This window comes from Nyctibius grandis, chromosome 10 (assembly GCF_013368605.1).
Source record: "Nyctibius grandis isolate bNycGra1 chromosome 10, bNycGra1.pri, whole genome shotgun sequence".
Lineage (NCBI taxonomy): Eukaryota > Metazoa > Chordata > Aves > Nyctibiiformes > Nyctibiidae > Nyctibius > Nyctibius grandis.
The window spans coordinates 15159539-15180360 of record NC_090667.1 but is presented as its reverse complement, the minus strand read 5'-3'; the positions used below and the strand labels follow the sequence as shown (position 1 = coordinate 15180360).

At 45.8% G+C, this 20822-nt stretch overlaps 1 protein-coding gene across 1 annotated transcript; it reads left to right on the top strand.

Annotated features, from left to right (window-relative positions):
- The first annotated feature begins 6515 nt into the window (after window positions 1-6515).
- UPRT (uracil phosphoribosyltransferase homolog) lies at window positions 6516-20468 on the top strand. The gene is made up of 7 exons (XM_068409130.1): window positions 6516-6833; window positions 13709-13751; window positions 15201-15270; window positions 17392-17454; window positions 18222-18383; window positions 19066-19164; window positions 20045-20468. Exons 1-7 carry the CDS (start codon window positions 6553-6555, stop codon window positions 20149-20151), a joined length of 825 nt encoding a protein of 274 aa, XP_068265231.1. The 5' UTR covers window positions 6516-6552; the 3' UTR covers window positions 20152-20468.
- Window positions 20469-20822: the final 354 nt, after the last annotated feature.

Sequence of the window (20822 nt, the reverse complement as noted above, 5' to 3'; positions counted from 1 at the left end):
ATAAGCCAGAAAGAAATCAATGCATACTCCAGAGCTGGCAGTGAGAAAAGATGACAGAAGCAGCTTGGTACAAGAAATAGAAGCTCTGGGAATGGAAATAACACCACAGAAGAGAATTGTGAATAGTATCCTAAAAGATATCTAATCTGGTCTTTTCCCACACCACCTCCCAAAGCACCACAAAATACTATGCTGCCAGTACTAAAATACTAAAATATTAAATACTAAAATACTGTGCTAAACTAATTGTACTAATTGGAGGGGTGCACCTGGGGATACTCTGGCATACAGTCACCAGTGCTTCCAAGAGATGTGTAGACAGAAACTAGGGCTTGAGAACAAGGTCAGTGAACCGAATGGGAACATGCTGTACAGCTATGTACGTCGGGCATGTCTCAGTATCCCCAACAGCAAAATGAAGATAAAAAAATGAAGACACCCCTGACATACAGGGTGTTGGCATGAAGACTAATTTGCTCATGTTCTTGCAACACTGTGAAAGCATAATCTGCCTAATAAAAGATATTGGAAGCAGGTACTTAGATAGTTTTTGCCTTAAGAACCATACATCAGGGTGTAGTGCAGAAGCACAGAAATTCCACTGTGGAGGTATTACATACCTCATAAAATGAAGGCATTTCAGAGGAAATAAACTGGAATTAATTTATTCTATTTATTTCAAAATAGATGCATGGGGGAAAACGTAGTCAGAATGGACAAAAAAATGACATGCAGATGGAAGTGAACAGCGAAATAAAGGGCAGAATGAAAGAATGAGCTGCAATAAAACAAGAGGTTTTATAAAAAGTTATAAAAATTGGCTCAAATGATTCCCATAGGTATATTAATTCAGGCCTTTTGAAGCATCAGTTTTTATCACAGAATCCTCAAAGACAAGGTTGATATTGTTCCTTGTAAACCCATTCTCATCCTGAATATGTTTGATTATGACTGCATTTAATCCCGATCAATAAATAGTAACAAGACACAGGCTTATTTATAGTCTGGTAAGAAGCAGAGCTGGCAACTTACATGCTTATATGAAACCAGCTTCACTGTGTGAAGAATGTATCCAGGTGGAGGGAGCACTGCTAATAGGTAACAGGTATATTGCTAACAGGTTTGTGAGTGCTTAATGTTGAAGTACTGGAAGAACTATTAAGAAATCTCATTTATTGTATGGACAGAAGATGGTTCCAACTCCCTCCAAGGAAAAAACATTTCTAAAGATAGGATTGGGGTACACTAAACCCTTCAAGGGGAATGTTAAAATGAGGTACGAATCCAAAGTTACGAATCCCAGAAAATTCTTGGAAGAGAAAGGTCTCAGTGAAAAGTTGGGGACAGCTTGGATATGTACGTCCTAACTCAGGATGCTCTTTGATGAAAGCTAAATCCTAGACAAGAGTTTCACTTCTGGATCTCATCCACAAAACTATGACACCATCTGTCAGCTGGATAGCTGGAGCAGGGGGAGAAAAATCTCAGAGCTAGATATATGCATGTCCTTAAAATAATGCTTCACACCTGCCTCTAAATATAGTAACTGTGTTGTTAATATATGGACTTACATATGTAGTTCCTTTCTTCGTTCTTACCTTCTATTTTGCGTTAGGAATAGTTTCAAGGCATTTGGTAAACACTAAGACAATTCCCTGGTATGAAGGAACAAAAAATAATAACCCCCACAAAATTAGTAATGAAGAATTCTGTGTATCAGTGAAATATTATGAGGCCACACTGGTAGCATAGACAGTAACATACATGATCACCCACATGGTATTTCTTTAATATTATGTGGCTGATGATTGTTTCAGCTGACTAAGAGGCAATGAAGAATAATTTGATGATTCACTCATGTTTCTGAGGCTTCCTTGAGGTTTAAATGCCTCAAGCATTAACAGCTTCACTAGGCAGCTAGCAAAGAGGCTTATGAAGTAATACCAGGAATTTTCCTCAAATAAGGATAGTTTGTTTATGCTTTCCTTCTGTTGTTGTTGATGAGTTTTTCATAAGTAATATAGAACAGTTAATTATTTAAACATACACTGAGGAACAGCATCAATATATGAACATTATACACTCTGTGAACCTAAAAATAAATTCTCCTGTTTGTTTGTAATGAAGGTAATGACTAGAGCAGATGGCTAGTCTACAGTGTTAAATGAAAAAAAATGCAAGAAAACAGCCCATTTACTCTTAAACGATAGCAGAACATGAAAATAATTTATGGACACCAGCCACCATAACAGGGTGGCCATATACCTATAGTGGCCATAGACCTGTAGTCGTCAGAAACATGACAACCCCTTCTCTCAAAGTGAACTAATAGTAGCAACATTTTTAATTAAAAAAAAAACCTCTGCCCAATCACAAAAGATCTCTCGGCTATAACGTGAACCACTTTTGAGGTGAGTAAGATGATGTTTAAAGGCAGAGCTGGGGCGAGGAGACGAGAGCTGGGGACTCTGGCCTCTGGGTACTTACCCCAGCCCCTGCCTGTGCCGGGCTTTGCACCGCCGTGTCCTCGGGGTCAGGAGCGCCCCAGGCACGGTGACGCAGCAGCGATGGGCTGGGCACGGCCAGGTCCAGCCTCCCTTCTGCCCTCGGCGGGCTGCTGAACAGAGGCGGCACTTTGAAAACTCTCTGGAATTAAAACCAACCATTTTCATTGCTCTGCTCTCTGTAACCTCTGTTCACTGCTGGAGCATCCTCTACACTTGAAGCAAGAGCATAAAGGATAAGGTGCCTCCAGGCACAAGGAGCTTCATGTTGCCTAAAGAAAATAAGTTATTGGAACACTGCACATAACAACAACTTCAGCAATGAACAGGGCTTAATTTTCTTCTGTTTTCGTGCAGCCCACTCCAAACAGAGACAACAGCATAACATGAAAGACAGAAATGCTAAAAGAAGTTTGAGTTTCCACCTGTTCACAGAGTCCTCGACAGCTCTTTTGTCTCTGCCATCTTTATCCAGGAGCTTTAGATGCCAGCCAGCTTGGCCAGAGCAGCAACTAGGTTTGGACTATGGGATATCCAGAAACATCTACCGCATCTCTGCAGGTCATTAGCCTGGCGCACATAGCAGAGGGTCCGACCTCACCTGGGTCACTAGATTTCCTACTGCCCGTGAGCAGGTCAAATCTACAATGAATCCACGGCAGGTCTGATGTGGTCCAGGCACGTGCTGGACCGAAGATCAACGCCTGAGCAGTAAATCAGGTGCACCCAGGCTGCGTGGGGCTCACTGCGCACACGCCAACATTCTGTGCAGCAATGCAGGAGCCTCCAGCCCAGGGGCTCAGCACCATCTCGCCATTCTGTTTCCTGCTCATCCCTCTGACTGCGGCCCCTCTACGGGCTAAAGGAGGAGCAGTGCAGAAGGGGCTCGGGCACCCTGACGGTGATACAGCACCGGGAGTTTCGGCTTGGGGGCTCTCAAGAGCCAAATGCCTCAACAGCTCTGCTGCTGCTCTTGGTCGTGCTGTCCCAGAAGCTGTTGTTCAGCGTGTTGGTCCCTCTTCCCTTCAGTTTGGCCTTGACGTATCCTGATCCTCTTGCCTTCTCCAGGTTTTGTTCTAACCTGTGCTCTGGCTCACTGCAATCATTCTTGAGCCTTTTTGTTACTGCTGGTTGCTTTTCTTTTTCTTTTTTTTCCCCCCCCTGCTAATACAGTAGCCTCCCCTAAAGGGGCCGAGGTTGTTAGTCCTGCCAAGGAAATGAGAGAACACAGAGCCTTCTGTCCACAGAGCACTTGTCTTGGCCAAGGCACAAATGTAAGCTTTTATTTCCTCCTGTTCAGAAGCCACCACTAATGAGGGGTTTGGCCGTGGAAACGCAGTAAGACAAATGCACAATTTGAACACGATTTACAATTTGAGGTTGAAATGTTGGGAGGAAGGTGGGGGCACTGGAGAAATAGATATGGGCTAATCAAGCACATCAAGGAATGGAGAAGCCTGGAAAACGAATGTGGGACCCTCCTCACCTTCCTTCCTTCTCTAGCTCTGTCAGGCACATTGGAGACATGTCTTGCCCAAGGAGGTCACCAACAGCCTTGAGATTCTCCTGAGTGTTTTTGAAACACCACTCGTCAGGGCAAAGAGCAGGTATGGACTAAACAGCAGTGCTGTTCCTCCAGCTCCTCTTAGCACTCTGGAAGGGGGATGCAAAAAGACAGGAGTGTTGAGGGAGTCTTTCTGCAACCAGTGGGGTTCATAATGGACAACTGTTTCGGGTGGGGTTTTGATGGTTTTTGACAAAGCTCTAAGGCTTGCCAGGTGTGACAGACAGGAAAGGAGAAATTCAGTACATGGCAGCTCATGATTCCAGCTTTGTTTCTTCTTCAGGAATTGCTTCAGCCTCAGCACGAATGACTCACTGTTTGCAGGCTCAGCGTTATTTCCCACAGCACACAGTTGGTTTTGAATGGCACTTCAGGACCTAGGAAGGGAGGAAGGAGGAGATACGGTGAGCCCGTGTCTTTCTTTTCTCCTACATTTTGTCATTGTTGTGAAAGATTGGAATTATGCCCATCATGAATGAAACTTTTGCTTAAGAACTCGTTCTTCTGTTTCTGGCTTTTGTTGGAGTGTTTTTTTAGTGGCCTATCTTATAATATTCCATATCCTCTTTGTGTTCTTTGTGTGGACATTTTGGAAGTCTATTTTTGCTCTCTCAGCGCAGCCAGGCAGAAATTTAAGAGTCCAAGCACTTTTCATTCATTGCAGAATGAAAGCAGGGATGTTCAAGAATCAAAAATCCTTCAGCCTTGCTGATCTGGGCAACTGATCAGATTTCCTACAGAGATGGAAAGTGACCCAGAGTTGTCCATAAAAACTGAGTAATTTACCCTTCTGAGAATCCTTTAACTCCCCAAAGAGCATGATTTAAATCAGAGATGGTGTTAACTTTTAAAGCTGCCTTTTCAGGTGTTCCAGGAGCTTATAGGATTTTTTATGTTGAGAATAACAGGACTGATGATTATTAACTAAGTGTATACATCTATATGTAATGCCAGATTTTTCAGTGCAGATGATTTTCTCATGTCTTAGCCATTTTCATTCTAAATATCCTAAACGAGGGGATACCAACTACCCTATTACATTTGCGTTATGACAATTATTTGCCAGATATTTACCTTTAGCTTTCCTGTATTTAAGTTGACCCCATTACTTCCAGTACTCCTTCCTTCTGTCATCATTAATCATTTCTCACCCTTCTTAAATGTTTACAGCATGGGGTACAGTCACCCCTTAGTTATCTGTAAACTAAGCTGCTAGCACTTAGCACTTTTAATCCCCCTTCCAAAATGAATCCCCTCCTCTCCAGCAGTCTGCTGCTGTGTTTTTTCAGTGTTAGATGAATGACAGAACGTCACTTCCATCAGAACACTAAACATTCCTCCTCCTGTTTCATGAGAGGATCTATTCATTTCTTATGCAGTTGGTGCTTGCTGCAGAAATTTAAAACATTAATCATTAGACAAAAAAAATCAGTGCTAGTCTGTACAAAAGAGAGTATGAACTGAATGATCAAATACATGTTTTTCACCTTCAATTTTAGGGTCTTACTGGAACGTGTTCCATCACTGGCGCAGTGTACAGGCATGTGGAACCTGCTCTTCGTATTTAATGAAGACTGTGATGATACAGTTACCTCAGAATGGTATTGTGAGGTTTAAGAATACATGTTTGCAGAGTGATTTTGTGAATGTCCATTAGAGAGGCATTAGAGCTGTGTCAAACACTGCAGTACCACAGCTCAGGGTTCTTTATCCAGACGCAGGATATTCCACGCAGCCCATGTCCAAAGAACTCGATATAGTGGGAACAGTGGACGTGTATCATAGAGCTGAGCCTGTGCTGCAGGGCTGAGCCATCCAGAACGTCTGCACAAACACACATAGATCTGACCATCGGGCATTGGCATTCAGGAGAAATCACAATTACATATGCGGATTTCCTTGAACCCTACCTGTTCTCCCCTGAACCTGCACTGATCTTATGTCTATCACAGCTTCCAGTATCTCGAAAGGTCCCCCCAAAACCCGAACAACCACCACAAACCCCGCAGCAGCGCTTTCGTGCCAGGCGGCGGGCTCCGAGAGGCGGCATTCAGCCCCTCGCCGGGCGGGCCCTGCAGCTGACAGGGCGTCTCCGGGACAAACCTGCCGGAGCGCCGGAGGCGGCGGGCGCAGGCAGGGGGAGGCTCCCGCCGCCGCCGCGCGCTCGCGCCGCCCATGACGGGCCGTTCGCGCCCACCCGCCCACCGGGGCCCCTCGGCGCCCGCCGCGCGCCACCGGCTCGAGAGCGCGGCGCGAGGTGCGGGGAAGGCGCGAAGCTGCGACGTCACCGCGCCGCGAGGCGCCGACAACAGCGCCCCGCTCCGCCCGCCTCCCGTGCCTGCGCTCCCGCCGCGGCCTTGAGTGGCGGCGCCGGCAGCCAATAGAGCGCGGGCGGGCCGGCGCGCTGCCCCCTCCCCCCGCCGGCGGCGCAAGCGGGCCGGCGCGGCGCGTGGCGAGGGCCGGCGGGGGGGCGCGCCCCGGCGCATGGAGGCGATGCCCTGCCAGAACCAGCGGCTCGGCCCGCGGCCGCAGGACGAGCAGCCGCCGGCGGCGACAGCGGGCGGCGCCTCCCGGCTGATCCGCTTCGCGGAGCCCGGCGAGGACAGCGGCTGCCCCAGCCCGGACAGCAGCAGCAGCAACGGGGTCGTGGCGGCGGCAGCGGCGATCCCCGCGGAGGAGGGCGGCTCGCCGCCGATCGGGCCGCAGCTGAAGCTGCTGCCCATGAACGACCAGCTGCGGGAGCTCCAGACGATCATCAGGGACAAGTGAGCGCGCAGCGGGGCGGGCAGCGCCCGGGGGCCGCGCGGCGCGAAGCGTGGCCCGAGGAGGAGCCGGGGCGGGGCGCGGGGCAGCTGAGGGGGGATCGCCGCTTCCCTCAGGGAGCCGCCGTCCCACCGAGCCCGCTCTCGCCCGGCCTCCAGCGCCGGCCCCCGTGCTCGGCGCAGCCTCCTGAGGGATGCGGCGGCGGCCGCCGCCCGCGGGCTCCCGGCGCGGCCGCCCGTCAGCCAGCAGCCCCCGGCCGAGCGCGGTGGCCGAGCGCGGTGGCGGCGGGCGGGCCTCGCGGCGGGGCGTGCTCCCGCGCGGGGCTGAACGCCGGCGCCGCGGCGGTGCAGCCATGTCTGGTGACGCGGGGAGGGGCGGGAGGTGTGCGCCGCCCCTCCCCTCCCCTCAGCGGCGGGCAGCGCTCCCGGGGGGCGTCGGTAGCCGGCCTCGCCTCGGCGCCGCCGGTGACAAAGACATTAATTCGGCGGCTTTGAAAACCTCATAGAGATTTCTGCGCTCCCTGATGTGAGGTCTTTGCGTACCTCCAGAGCGTGGGCGGCTCAGGGCTTGCTTGCCACATCATCATCACCATACAAAGGAGCGTGAAACCCTTGACAAAGGCAGCTGTAGCTTAGCGTCACGCCGTCGTGCCCCGGCAGGAGCTGGGTCTCGTTGCCGCTGTCTGGATGTCGCATACTGTACACGGGGTGGGGTGGGGAGCCCTTCCCAGTCTCCGTGGCTGTAGGTGGTTGTGAGCCCTGTGTTCTGCATCCCAGTAGCGGGGAACTTGGCACATGGGATGCCCCACCACTGCCTGCTGGCACCGGCGGGCTGGCCCGCACCAGTTTCTGAATCCGACATCAAATAAGTGTGTGCAAACTTCCCACAACATTCAGTGCTGGAGATGACCGCCTTACCAGTCTGAAGAGCATGTTAACAACACTGTGCCCCCCTCCCCTCACACGTGTTCAATGAGGTTCTGAAGGAATAGCAACTGGATCTGTAGCGTTCCTGTGGAAGTGGATTAGGAGCACAGACTGGATTTCAAGGTTGGCAAAGGGCAGATGTTAGGTTTGGAAATAAATGGCAAGGGAAATCACACGAGTTTGCTGAAGATTGGGGCTACCATGTTAAGGAAGATGTAAGGGCCAAGTCTTTGCAGTCGGTATTAGTGGGAGAGGTGTGTTGAGGATTTTGGGACAAGGATGGCCAGAAGAAAACAGATCACAAGGGCAGCCTGAGACAGCTAGAAATAAGAAAAAGGTTGGAAAAAAGTGGGGCTAGCTGAAATGTAAGTGAACCAGAATCAGATGTTCATGGGGCAGGGACTGGAACAAATTAGGCGAAATAATAGTTTTGGAACAATAAATTGAGGATAGCGTAGAGACTAGACCATGGTGGGAGAGAAACAGTATTAAGGAGGGAGGCAGACAAGGAGAGAACAATGTGTTCGTTACCTGCACATCACCTGCAAAGGAGACTGCCTTTTTTGAAGGCATTATTTTCCATTGTCACTTTGTGTCACCAAGAGTCCTTGCTGCCACCATACCTTCTGAGACATGAGGTTGTCATCCCAGTTTTACAGATCTTAAGCTAAAGTGCAGAAATCCGTGCAAAATTATGCCCCACTGCTGAACATCCCATGTGAGATACTTAAGACCTAATGTTTTATTATGCCTTACATAGCATCTCCGATGTTGAAAGCATCCCTCCCACTGATCACATCTGTGGCTTTGATTGTTCAGCTCTTGGAAGGTGCTACTATAAGGTATTAAACTGAGCATGCAATATATGACAAACATAAGTAGCAGCCATCTATTAAAAGCACAATTTGCCTACTGTGATGCAAGAACCACCAGCAGACAGAGAGGTGTGAAATCAAGTTTATCGACAGAGCGGTCAGGTTCTGAATAAAACCACCTCTTCCTGCAACGCACTGGCTTTCTAACATCTGCAATAACTAACACATAGCACAGACATGGTTCTTCCCCTTGTTTCACATCTGTCCATCTGCGTAGTCTACATTTTGGTATTTCCTGGTTCTTAACTTTGTAGCTAATAACAGTAATACATTTTTATGCAAAACTAATCATCATCTCTCAAAGACAATACCTACATTAATTTTATTAGCTTACATGAAACTTGTTACCTTAAATTAGGGTTTGTTTTTTTTTTTAATCTTCAAAACATTCTGGAAAAACATCATCCCATTGCAGGCAGGAGCACACGGAGGTAGTGCAGTCTTGATGTAAGGAGAGCAGTTATGGCAAGACCACACCAAAGATCTCTGCAGCTGAGAATGTCTGCCTGGCAGCTTCCCTGCAGAGCAGAAAGGGAAGCTGTAAGTGGGCTAAGCAGAGAGAGAGAGATAGGAAATCCAAACTAGGCTGGGTGATGGCCTATAAAAGGTTTCAAGGTTAGTGAAAAGGAAACAGCGTATAGTTTTGATATCTAGGTGAATACTAGCAATGTGATTACTGTACCCAGCTAGGCTTTTGTATTATTATTTTGTTGTAAGTAGGTTTTGAACTCTTGCAAATACATTTAATAAGTTTCTGGTTATAGTGAGCTTATCCAGAAACCAGCAGCTGATGTTTTAACTTTGAAGAGATTTTCTTTAGTGTTGCATCAGCTTTATTGCACAAGCCTTTGGTGAGGGGAAGTACAGAATAAGACTTGTAAATAATGAATTACTCATAACAGCTGCAGTGAAAGCAAACTGTGCTTTACTCTGAGCGTGACGCTGCTCTGGAAGTGGAGATGTAACTTGTCACTTCCAGACTCCCTTCCCAACCAGTGAGGAAAACTGGGCAACTGCTCAGAAAGGCCGGTGTAGGCTTTGTATGTAAGGACAGTAGGGAAACACTATTCTTACATTCTGTCCCAGAAAGTCAGCTGCATCTCAGTAAATAAGAGACCTTGGACTGGCCTATTTTAGTGCCTGTCATTCAGAAAGATGCTGAAATGTGCTCAGCTGCAAGGGTGAGAGAATTTCTACATACTGGTTAGAAACGTTGCAGTTCTCTTTCCCTGGGCAGGTGTAATCTGCCTTAAGGTGACTCTGTGACCACTGTAGCATTCCAACCAAGTGCTAAAAGCAACTCCTCCTCAGAAGTATCCTATTTGTGACTAAGGAGTGATACAGCTAAGAGGAGTAACTGGTCAAAAAATCCAATTTAAACTGACAAAAGGGTGTGTTCACATACACTGCCTCGGGAAGAGGGAAAAGCTGTGTCATCTACAGGGCAATTAGATACCTAGCACTTAATCTTTGTTTCTGAATTAAAAAAAGAACAGGTGACACCACAGCTGCCTTAGCTCGGTGAGGATATTTGGGTTACTTAATGCTGCAGAAGTTGGATGTTCAGGCGCAGCAATCACCTGAAAAGGGCAGAAGTTAAAAGGCAAACTACTGGGGGGAGAGAAACAGAACAAAAGTAGGGAAAAAACAGTCAATTTAGGACTATTACTGTGAAGTAAGGAAGGGATAGGTACTCCCAGTGCAATGCAGGTTGGAATCAGGCATGCTTACGTGGAGCTAAGGATGGTCAGGCCAGATGCAGAAGACCTCAGGGACTCTATGTTGTCCGTAGTGTGAGCTGCTCAGAAAAGTGTAAAGCTTCTTTCCTTGTTCCTGAGAGGATTCAGAGAAAGAAATCATGGCCTTTCAATTGGAATAACTGTCCAGTTTATAAAAGAAAAACCCACCTTCATGTGGCTGGTCATCATGTCCTGTGCGGGGTTCAGAGACAGCTGGCTGAATCAGTAATGGCCATCTGCTAGACTAAAATGACCTTGTGTTTCTTTTGCTTCCTTAAAGTCAACAAGAACTAGGTCTGTGTGCCAGAGTCGGGGAGATGGAGAGATCACCCCAACTTGAGCACGCCTGGGTTTGCTCGTTTTTCCTCAGCCTTGTTCACTTTTCCGTCTAGCGAATGCTTAACGGGTGGGCAGATGCCTTTTACTCTGTGTGTTGGATATGAATTTTGAGTCCTCTCATGGGATGTGAACTGATTGATGCGTTTAAGTATTGAATGTTTGGGAACAAACAGTTACATCCTCTTTCTAAGGAGGGTATGATCTCAGTGTCATTTCTGGCCTGCAGGGATTAGAACCAGGGATCTGGAAGCTGAAATGAGCAGTGGGAATGTAGAGCTCTGGTTTCTGTAGAAGCAAATTCATTAGCTCAGAGTGGTAGTGTCATTTTAACCTCTGATTTTGCAATAGACATGATTTAAATGTAGGTATGTAACAGTTATTGTGTCTGTTACGTGAGATCATTCTGTTGTGTTCTGCTCAGGCTTCTTATCCCTAGAGAACTGAGGGAACAATGTAGAAATGAAGACAGCGAAGTGGTAGCACATGCAGTCCTGACTGCTGTACAGAGTAGGATGATTCAGGAGCATGTAACTCGCCTGTGATGAGCAGAGATGACTACTGCAGGCCAGAAGGGTGGCATCCCTTTCACATACCACCCCCCTGCCCAGGCACTGAAAAAAATTAAGCACTGAAGTACATTAAGTCCTGAAGTGCTGCAGGTAGAACATGGTCCTGTGTCTCAGCAATCACCTCCCCTTAATGGCAGCAGCTTGTCCAGTGCCTTAAGTTTTCTTACAAAGGCCTTTTACAAATTCTGTTTAGGGGAGCGGCTGTTTTTCAGTCTTGCCTTCACAGCAGCCGGGGTGTCTCTCAAGAAGTTCTTCTGTAAGGTAACTAGAGAAACAGGAATTGCTAAAGCACGTCAGACCACGACCCGCATAGCCTACAGCCCTATCAGTGGTTGTAACTAGTACCAAGTGCTAAAGCAGGAAGAAACCCTGCAGTTAGCTTGTATCACAGTACATTCCCAGAAAACATTTATTCTCACCTCTTAAGACATGCATGTGACTTTATTTGTACATCAGCCATGCTTCCATACCTTCAGAAACAAAATGAAACTCATTTATAGTGTTTAACACGATGTTCATGTTGTTACTTGTGTGCTACAAGTCAGGTTTCAATGCCTCATTTTTTTAGATGTTGTCTTGTTACTTGATTCTGAAGCTGGCAAAGTTTCTAGTCTGCCATGGTTCGTTACTTTCTATACTTCTAGCTGGTATTTAAGGTGAACAGTTACAGTGTTTTCACATAAGCCTTCTTTTCTGGCCCCTAGCAATTCTGATATGATGTGGGGCTTGAAACCTGGTCACAGCTTTCCAGCTGCCAGGGTACAAAAGGTCTGTCATTTTCAGTGTTACTATTACTTGCCTCTCATTTTTATGCACTATTGTTTTCCGTTGTCCTCCTCCCCTCAAAAAAACAAGCATAACTGACTCAGGGTGTTCAGTGAACTGTGCATAAACACATTTGTCTCTCTGCTAGGACAGAGTAGTTAATTTAAAGCCTAGTAATCTGTATTAATAATTCACAATATTAACTCTAAACATGTATCAGTTTGCAGTCACAACCACAATCTCGCCCTTGTTGGGTTTGTCTTACCACCCATTCACAAAATACTGAATTTTCTGAAATGCCATCGTCCGGAAGAACGTGGATGCGCCGCCTACACCCTTTACTGCTTCCCTGCACACCACATGGAAATACAAATCCCTTCAAAAATCTTAATAAAGTCAGTTTGTACGATTGTAGGGGAGTCTGGGATTGGGTTTTTTTGAGCATTGCCTTTCTGGTTAATGTCAAAGTAGTAGAAAGTTATGAACATCCTGTCATTACCAGCAAGAAGGGAAAAACAAAACCAAACAGTGTTTTTAATAATGTGTTATTAGCACAAAGAAATAAAGAAATTAGATTAGGCTGGCACACTTTTTAAAACTCCCTTTTTTAGTGTGGCTAGGTTACCAGTTGCCCAGGAAATAAGCAGACAAACCTCTTGACTTTCACTCATGTAAATGTAAGATGTTGCAGAATCTTGGAGATTAAATGCAAAACTCTTTATGGTATTTAGGGAGACATCATGGTTGGAAAACGAGAGAGGGGTATGCCTGCTGTGATTAACAGAAAATGTCACCAAAAAGTACCTGCTTATGCTGTTGATGCCTTGTCTGAGTGTTTTTAAGGCTAGAGTACTATTAAGTGTTGGCTCCCTAATTGGAAATTTGTCCTGCTCTTGCGTAGTGAGAGTTGGTCATGACATGGGAAGCAAGGTGTTAAAATCAGCTTTTAAAATCCAGGCTTTTAACATGGCATATGTACACAGTACGTAGCAGGAGGAAGCTGAGCTTGTTTTGTCTTCTGAACAGAAGACACACAGTCACGTGAGCAAAAAGTTGCACCCAAGCTAATAAAATGGCAGGGAGGTGTTCTCGTGGGAATACTCGTTAATCCCTGATCATTTTAGTCTCAAGTTCACTGATGTGGTCACACGAATGAATTCCAGGTAAGATAGGATATATATCCTGTTTATCAGGTGTGTCAGCTCTGTCTGAGGGCTTGGGATCTTCGTTATCGTTGTCCCACAGTTCCTGATTGACTTAAGAATGGGCAGAGCAAAGCTTTTGTGCTCAGAGCTGTGGGGAATGTACCAGGTTGGTGCACATCTGAGCTTGGGAGGTGTTTTGGAACTGAGCTGGAATGGTAGTACAATGGAAAACCTACCGAATATCAGCCTTATGTTTTCATGCTTTAATTGCTACTGGTACAGAGCAGCAACATTGCCAGTAGTAAGAGGCAAACCCCTGCGTTAGCTCGCTGCGTGTCAGTCTTCACCACCAAGCAGGAAACCCATGAAGCAGAATCTCTGGGGGATAAAGTTTGTATGTGGTAGGGGACTTTTCTCTGAGCTGCCTTTAGAATATATTGTTTCTGAATTAATATTATATTTAAGCAATGTTCTTAAAATTATTCCCCAATTTAAAATATAAATTATTACCTTTTTCAGGAAATCCAGTAGAGGAGACTTTGTATTTTCTGCTGATCGTCTGGTAGGTGAAGAATTTCTTCTTCTTGGTATTGTACTTTGTAACTCTTCTGTAAAATGTGTCTTTCAGGCTGGAATAATGGTGGTGTGAGAGCAACTTTGCTACACAAAAGAAATTGCTGTTTGACAGCAACTTTCTGTGTAGGGTTTCTGTTCTCTGTTACGGACTGCTTTTATCTCAAAGGGTTCCAGAAACCACATTATTATCAAACACAACTACTTGAGGACAGAAAGCAGTAGTAATAAGAGAATACCATTTAAAAACAGATGCACAGAGGCTAGAGATAATTCAGTTTCAGTTTGAAACAGTACTTCTGATCTTGTGAACAGAGCTGTACAGTTCTTACAGTCTAGATGTTAACAATTGCTTGCATGCAGCAGTGCCTCCTGGCACTTGTTGTGGATTAGATTAATGGCTCTGGGTGCATCCACACGGGAATTTGGTTTTAGCCATATGGCAGTTACTAGCAGGGACAAAGCAATTTGAAGTTTTCACAGATTTTAGTAAGTCAGAACAAAGACTGTTGGGAATGCAACATTTCTCTCATTTAAATTACATGCTTAAAGAAAACCACAACACTCACGACCACACATGCACTTCCTTGCATTCATGAGAGTGTTTGCTCTTTGCAAATCCACACTGATTAACAAGGAAAGTCTGTCTTTCCCCCCCCAGCAAAGGTGAGTCCAGAGACCATTCAATCACCGTACCATTTGCTACAGCAGGCAGGTTTCCTGCGATGAGCCCAATCTTAATCCGTGCCTGATCCAGGCTTGCTCAGGGCTTAGATGTGACCACAACCTAAGATTGTGACTGCAGTGCTTTTTATCTTTGCAGCTTTTCCACTTTCTCCCCTGCTTTTCCCTTCCTGAGGATGTTTCTTGCATTCCCATTCACCAAGAACAGTAAAGGCCCAAGCCAGCAAATCCCATCACTCATAACTCATAGATCGAGTGACTGACAGGAGCACCTTCTTTGCCAATAGTACTCCATAACGGACAGGCAGAAGGTTGCAGCCCCAAGTTCATTCTGTGCCAGCAGTTCTCAGCAGATACATTTAAATAAACACATGTCCTTTGCAGTTCATTGGGTGAGTAGGAGCAGTCCAGGAAACATCCACCACCTGTGAAAGACTAGCTCACCTATGTGTCATTCTTCCTGGGTTTTGTGTTTTCAGGTTCTTCATGTGGCTAAAATGTGCAAGTAAGATTCAGGAAGCCAACAAAGGTCAACACCAGCAATCCCACGCACATACAGGGTCTGGGTCTTCAGTGCAGGGGTCAGACCCAAAAGGTCTCTAAATTCAGTCCCTGACTACTATTAAAGAGACCCTTTTAGACGCTTCAGGCTGTTAGGTGTTCACCTAGCGCTTGTGAAAACTGCTAACATTTAGTATCTTATCTCCATAGATAACAAATCCCTTTAAGCTGACTGATCTCTCTGGTTCTACAGATCAGACTTGTGGTTGAAGAGGGACTGAATCAACTGCCATACACAGAATGTACCGTGACCACTCCAACAGGTATGTGGGAAATTACTCCTCCCCTAGGCAGGACTGGAAGTGGAAGCTTAACAAATATAAAAAAATACGGAACTGTTACAAGAATCACAGAATATCTTGAGTTTAACATTCAGGGTAGAGTACAGAGTTAAGGTCCCTTTGGTATTTAAAAAGCTAGAAGGTGCATAACAACACAACTGAGCAAAACATACAGTCACAGAGTTGTCGTTTGACTAAGGTTTTAAATTGGTCTTGCAAAACTGTGATGAAAATTTACTAGTGTGTGTGCAAGATCAGTTTACTTGCCCATACTGCAGTGCTGAATTAAAACTGATGACATTTCCCATGCCCATTAAAGAAAAAGTACTTGGCACAAGCAGTTTTGCCCTGCCAGCCTAAATCCCTCTCTGTTTGCAACTGGGGGCCAGCTGGGAACAATGATAAGCAGGAAATAAAAAGTGGCTGTGCTGACACTAGAGGAAAGCTATCACAGTAGTTTTGGTTTGCTCCTATTAGCTGTTGGGATACGTAAGGTTGCATGCGTTACTCAGCAGTAGCTGCTTAGTGCATCTGCAACTTCTTGGGAACAGCTCAAGTACACACTGTGAACCGACAGCACACCTGTAACACGTACAGCAGGCGAGTTCCTCTTCCCCCTGAGAATTTCATGTGCATTTCTGCAGGGTGAGAGCAGCTCTGTACATTCACACCCTCTTCCCCTCTGCAGTAAATCATTTATATGGCTTTACTTTTAGTTAGAGAAAAGATGGACTGAAAACACTCAATTCTGAAATTAGACAGTTTCGGAAGGCACTTAGGAGGCATGATCACTTACCTGTGCTCCTTTTTAAATAAACCAGCAGATACTTGAGCATTGGCATCCATCTGGTGCAGGTCAGTCAGTGACAAACAGATTGATGACCATCTTCTCTCTGCATTACACCATTTGACTGACAGGTCCCCTGCAAATAACATCACTTGGAAGCTCTGCAGTTCTTTTTGAGCGGGCCACTGCCCTGGCTGTGGGCACAGAGTCTCAGACCTTGCCCTCTGAGCACATCTCACCTTGGTGAAAAGACTTACTTTCCTGTCCTCACTCCTAGCCACACTGTGGAGAGAGTCTCATTGCCTGAAACTGTGGTAGCTCTGCAGTTGGGGTGTTTGCCCTTTCACTCCAACACCTGTGCCCAGCGAGGGAGGTAAAATGGCCCCAGCTGAGCTCCTCCAGTAGGAAGTGTCCCTTGAGAACTGGGATGCTTCTGCATGAATTCCTGCTTATCTATACTGAGCTCTTTCCCTCCAAGCAGTTGTCAGATGCCATAAGCACAGGTGATTTCTGCTCTTCAGGCTCAGAAGCAGAACACCCCTCAAGGATGTCAGTGAAACACCCTGTTCCTTCTCCTTCAAAGGGAGCCTTTGGCCTTTTTGCAGTCAGGCAGGGGAATAGGAAGCACCTGTAAGGAACATCACCTCATCTCCTTCCCAGCAGTGGTGCTGGGCAAGCTCCTTACCAGCTCCTGGGGTTAGATCTGAAGAACTATGACTGGGACAATCTTGCTTTGCTGTCTTTATCTTTGAATTAACAAGAGGCCTGGGCTCACAGTACTGATGATCACATCTCTCTCACATGCACACTGTTGCCCACTTTTTTCTTTCAGTGACCGAGAACACGATGACAGTAGCATTGTAGCATCATATTTCCATTCTAACGCTTCCACCTGTAGCACTGGACTGCACTTACCTGGCTTCTTAGGGACATACTGGTTACCTTTATTTTGCATAGTGTCCTTCATTTAAAATAATCACAGAATACCCAAGTTACAAAACACAGATTTGGAAAGGATCACTTCGGTGTCACTTCTCTGACACAACTTTTAAAGGTTAAAAAAAAGACAAGTTCTTTACTCATTGTGGTTTTGGCCCCGTTCCCGTTGCTTGTCTGAGGGCTGCAGGACGTGGTGTGCAGGTTGGTTCATGCCACCTGTTGAGAGTCAGGGAGCTCACTGTGGTCCCCTGGGTGTTCGGGGGATCTCGGTTCCATTCACACCAAGGTCACTTAGAACAGCGTCCCCCAAAGGGGCATTAAGATGGGGTAGAAGGGAGAACCACTGCCACTGACGCCTGGTTTCTTTTCTCTCACAGGACACAAGTATGAAGGAGTGAGATTTGAAAAGGGGAACTGCGGAGTCAGCATCATGAGGAGCGGTAGGCAGTTCCTGGGTGTTAAATGAGCACAAATTAAACGTTTTGGAAACCTGTAAGCAACTTCCTTTCAAAAATGTGCAACAACACTTCTCTACAGCGAAGTGATACCCAAACCTGCCAGTTGTTGTTTCTTAGGTATCCTTGATCCCAGAATGTAAAGTAATATGTGCCATTAACTTTTTAGGAGACAAATAGCTGCAACAGATTTCCTCTGGCCTCCTCTCTAGCAGCTGTTAACTGTGAAGGCCAGGCCAACTCTCCTTCCTTGTTTGCCACCAACGACTTCTGCTCAGAGCCAGGTCTCCAAGCACACCACGCTCCATGGTGGTGGAGTCTCTGTTGTTCTGCCCAATGCTGAGGAAACCTTTGCCTCTGTGATGTACAATCCAGTGGCTCCACAGCTGCCTGCATGACACGTTGCACCGTGGTGTCTCTGGGCAGAGCTCAAAGATGGTCTCCAAACCCCCTGCGTTTGGTTTGACGTTTGCAGCTCTCGCCTTTGAGGGCTTAGCGCTGGGGTGTGGGAACGCTGATACCCAGCAGCAAAGTAACACCAAGGAGATGTGTTGCTCTGTCTAAGCAGAGAAAAAAGGAAAAATAGCTTCAAGTGGTTTTAATACTTGGAACTGAGAAAAAAAAAAAATCTCCTTTTTAGAGCTCTTCACCAGGACAGTACCGGGACTGTCTGTTGAACTGTAGCATCTTGCAATTGTGCCGTTTCTCAGCGTGTAATAATTTGCTGTTGTTTTTTTCCTGCGTGTTTTGAGGAGAGGCCATGGAACAAGGTTTACGAGACTGCTGCAGATCCATCCGCATCGGAAAAATCCTGATCCAGAGCGACGAGGAGACTCAGCGAGCCAAGGTGTACTATGCTAAGTTTCCGCCAGACATTTACAGGAGAAAAGTTCTTCTCATGTACCCAATACTAAGTAAGTCTCTTTCATCACTCTGTACAGTTAGACTCAGCTGAACAGTGAGTGCGCTGAATCTAAAGGGAAATTTCCGAATTTCAGGGGCTTTGATTTAGGTTTTTTGCTTGATTTAGGTGACACAGTAGGGGATTTCTCAGGCTATGCCAGAATACACATGAGTCAGCCTGCACTGGCCTGAATGCAGAGCAAATCATTTGGGCATGTCTGTGTTTGTGAGAAAGGTGGAAGCATTAACACTTGCTATAAATTCAATTGTTTAAATTTTGTTTAAAGGCTGAAACGGTATTTTTCTCATGCTATTAGATGACATTTTTGGATTAGTATTACAGTCCTAGAAGTAAATTACTTTAAAATTAAATACAGTTAATATTACCAATAAAAAAATAATCTGGTAAGGAGTTTGTCAGGATGAAGTAACTTTTCCAGTCTAAGATTTAATTCTGGTGTCATGGAGCTCTTAATTGCCATTTTACTATTTCAGATGAGCTTTCTTGCCTCAGGGCTTTAATAAAATCCGCACACTTCAGTGCTTAAAACCCTGCAGAGCTGGCTGTTTCAGGGTAGAGATGAAGTTCCTTCATCAGGAGACCAAAGTTCTCTACAATTAATACATGCAGAGGTGACAGTTCTTCAACCAGGGGGAAAAAAAAAATAAAAATCTCACTTTTTCCCCTTTTAGGTACTGGTAATACTGTCATTGAGGCTGTCAAAGTTCTTGTAGAACATGGAGTACAACCAAGTGTCATTATCCTGCTAAGCCTGTTCTCCACACCTCATGGTAAGTCGAGGGGGTGCGAGGGGGACAGAGGAGTGAGCACAGGTACATTTAATGGGGAAGAGTTCCATTACTCACACGCTTCGGACAGCAGCAAGAGCTGTTCAATAACGACAGCAGCATCGCTCTGCTCCAGAGAGGATTTTCTTTTCTTTCTTTTTTTTTTTTGTGCTGAATTGTAAAGCTGAGAGTGAGCAGTGACATGCTTGGTGTGGGCAGTGGAGTGGGCTAGCAGGAAGGAAAAGGCCTCTTACACCTAATGGCAAAACTGCAAATGGGAAACTCTTCCTAAAAGCAGGAATTTGCAGTGCTGCCAGGTACACAGAGCGCTTCAGCGGCTCACAAAGCTGCACCAGCCCTGCTGTTGCTCTGGGCTGCAGCAGCCCACGGGTGGTGGTGAGTTGGTCTGCCACCAAAAGAGCACCAGTTCTGTAAGGAGCATGAGGTAAATGAAGCTACAGAACTATCATGCCTGCAGTTAATGATCTTAACTTGTAACCGAGGATCCAAAAAAAGGAACATCTTTCTGTAAAATAGGAAAATGGATCTTGTGTGTTGTTTTAAAAATTGGCTGTGGCAGAAATCACTATTAAAAAAGTGCAGGGAGTTACTCCTGGCAGTCTGTAAGCGCTTGGGGGATTAGATTGGGAGCATATGTGTATGGTAAAGAAAAGAAAAATCCAAATAAGAAAACTCAAAACAGCAATCCACTAAATTCAGGAAGTTTTTCCTCATAGACAGTCAGCTAAGGCAGACACGTGAAGTGGAGACGGAAGAACAGAACCTGACTATCTACAGAATTTTGCTAATCTTGATTTAACACGCGGTGCTGAAACACAGCTGCAGTGCCACAGTCATTATTGCCTTTGCCCTCTCTCAAAAGGTGCCAAATCCATCATCCAGGAATTCCCAGAGATCACCATTTTAACCACAGAAGTTCATCCTGTTGCACCAACACACTTTGGACAGAAGTATTTTGGAACGGACTGACACACCTGGAACAGACAGACATGCCTATATCATGGTACAAGAGGTTTTTTTCTACATTTTATTATTGTCGAGTTGGGTGAGGGCATGTTTAAAAGTCTTCTTGGCCAAAGGGGGAAATACTTGACTTAGATTCGTTCTGGTCAGTTACTGCCTGAGCAGTGGATCAGGTGCAGTAACAAAGCACTCTGTCATTACACAGTCAAGCATCTCGATGTCGGGGTTGTATAAATTGCTACACTCTGCTTTAACTTATTTATTCTTCTATAGCCTGTCTGGTGGCTGCTTGCAAGAGCAAAATAAAACAACTAAATCACAAAGGTGTGTACTTCATTTCTAGCAGTAATATTTGCATCGCTCCAGGTCAGCTGGTACAGCCACTCCTCACGCTTCCACAGGTGGGTGTGCTTGGAACTTGATGTCATTCTTAACAGCCACATTGAATTTTTGGCAGAATTTTCAGTCTTTGGATGGTGGCCAGGAACTAAAGATACAACTCTTTGAATTTGGCTCTGTATAGATTATTTTCAAGTAGTAAAACATCCACAGTTGTCTTTGCACGTGCCCTGGCAACCTGGCTGGGAACAGAGGGTGGGCGCAGCACCGCCTCCAGACATTCTGCACATACAGCACGTGGGTTTTGCCTCTGAAACCGTCTGTGGTTGAACAGGTAT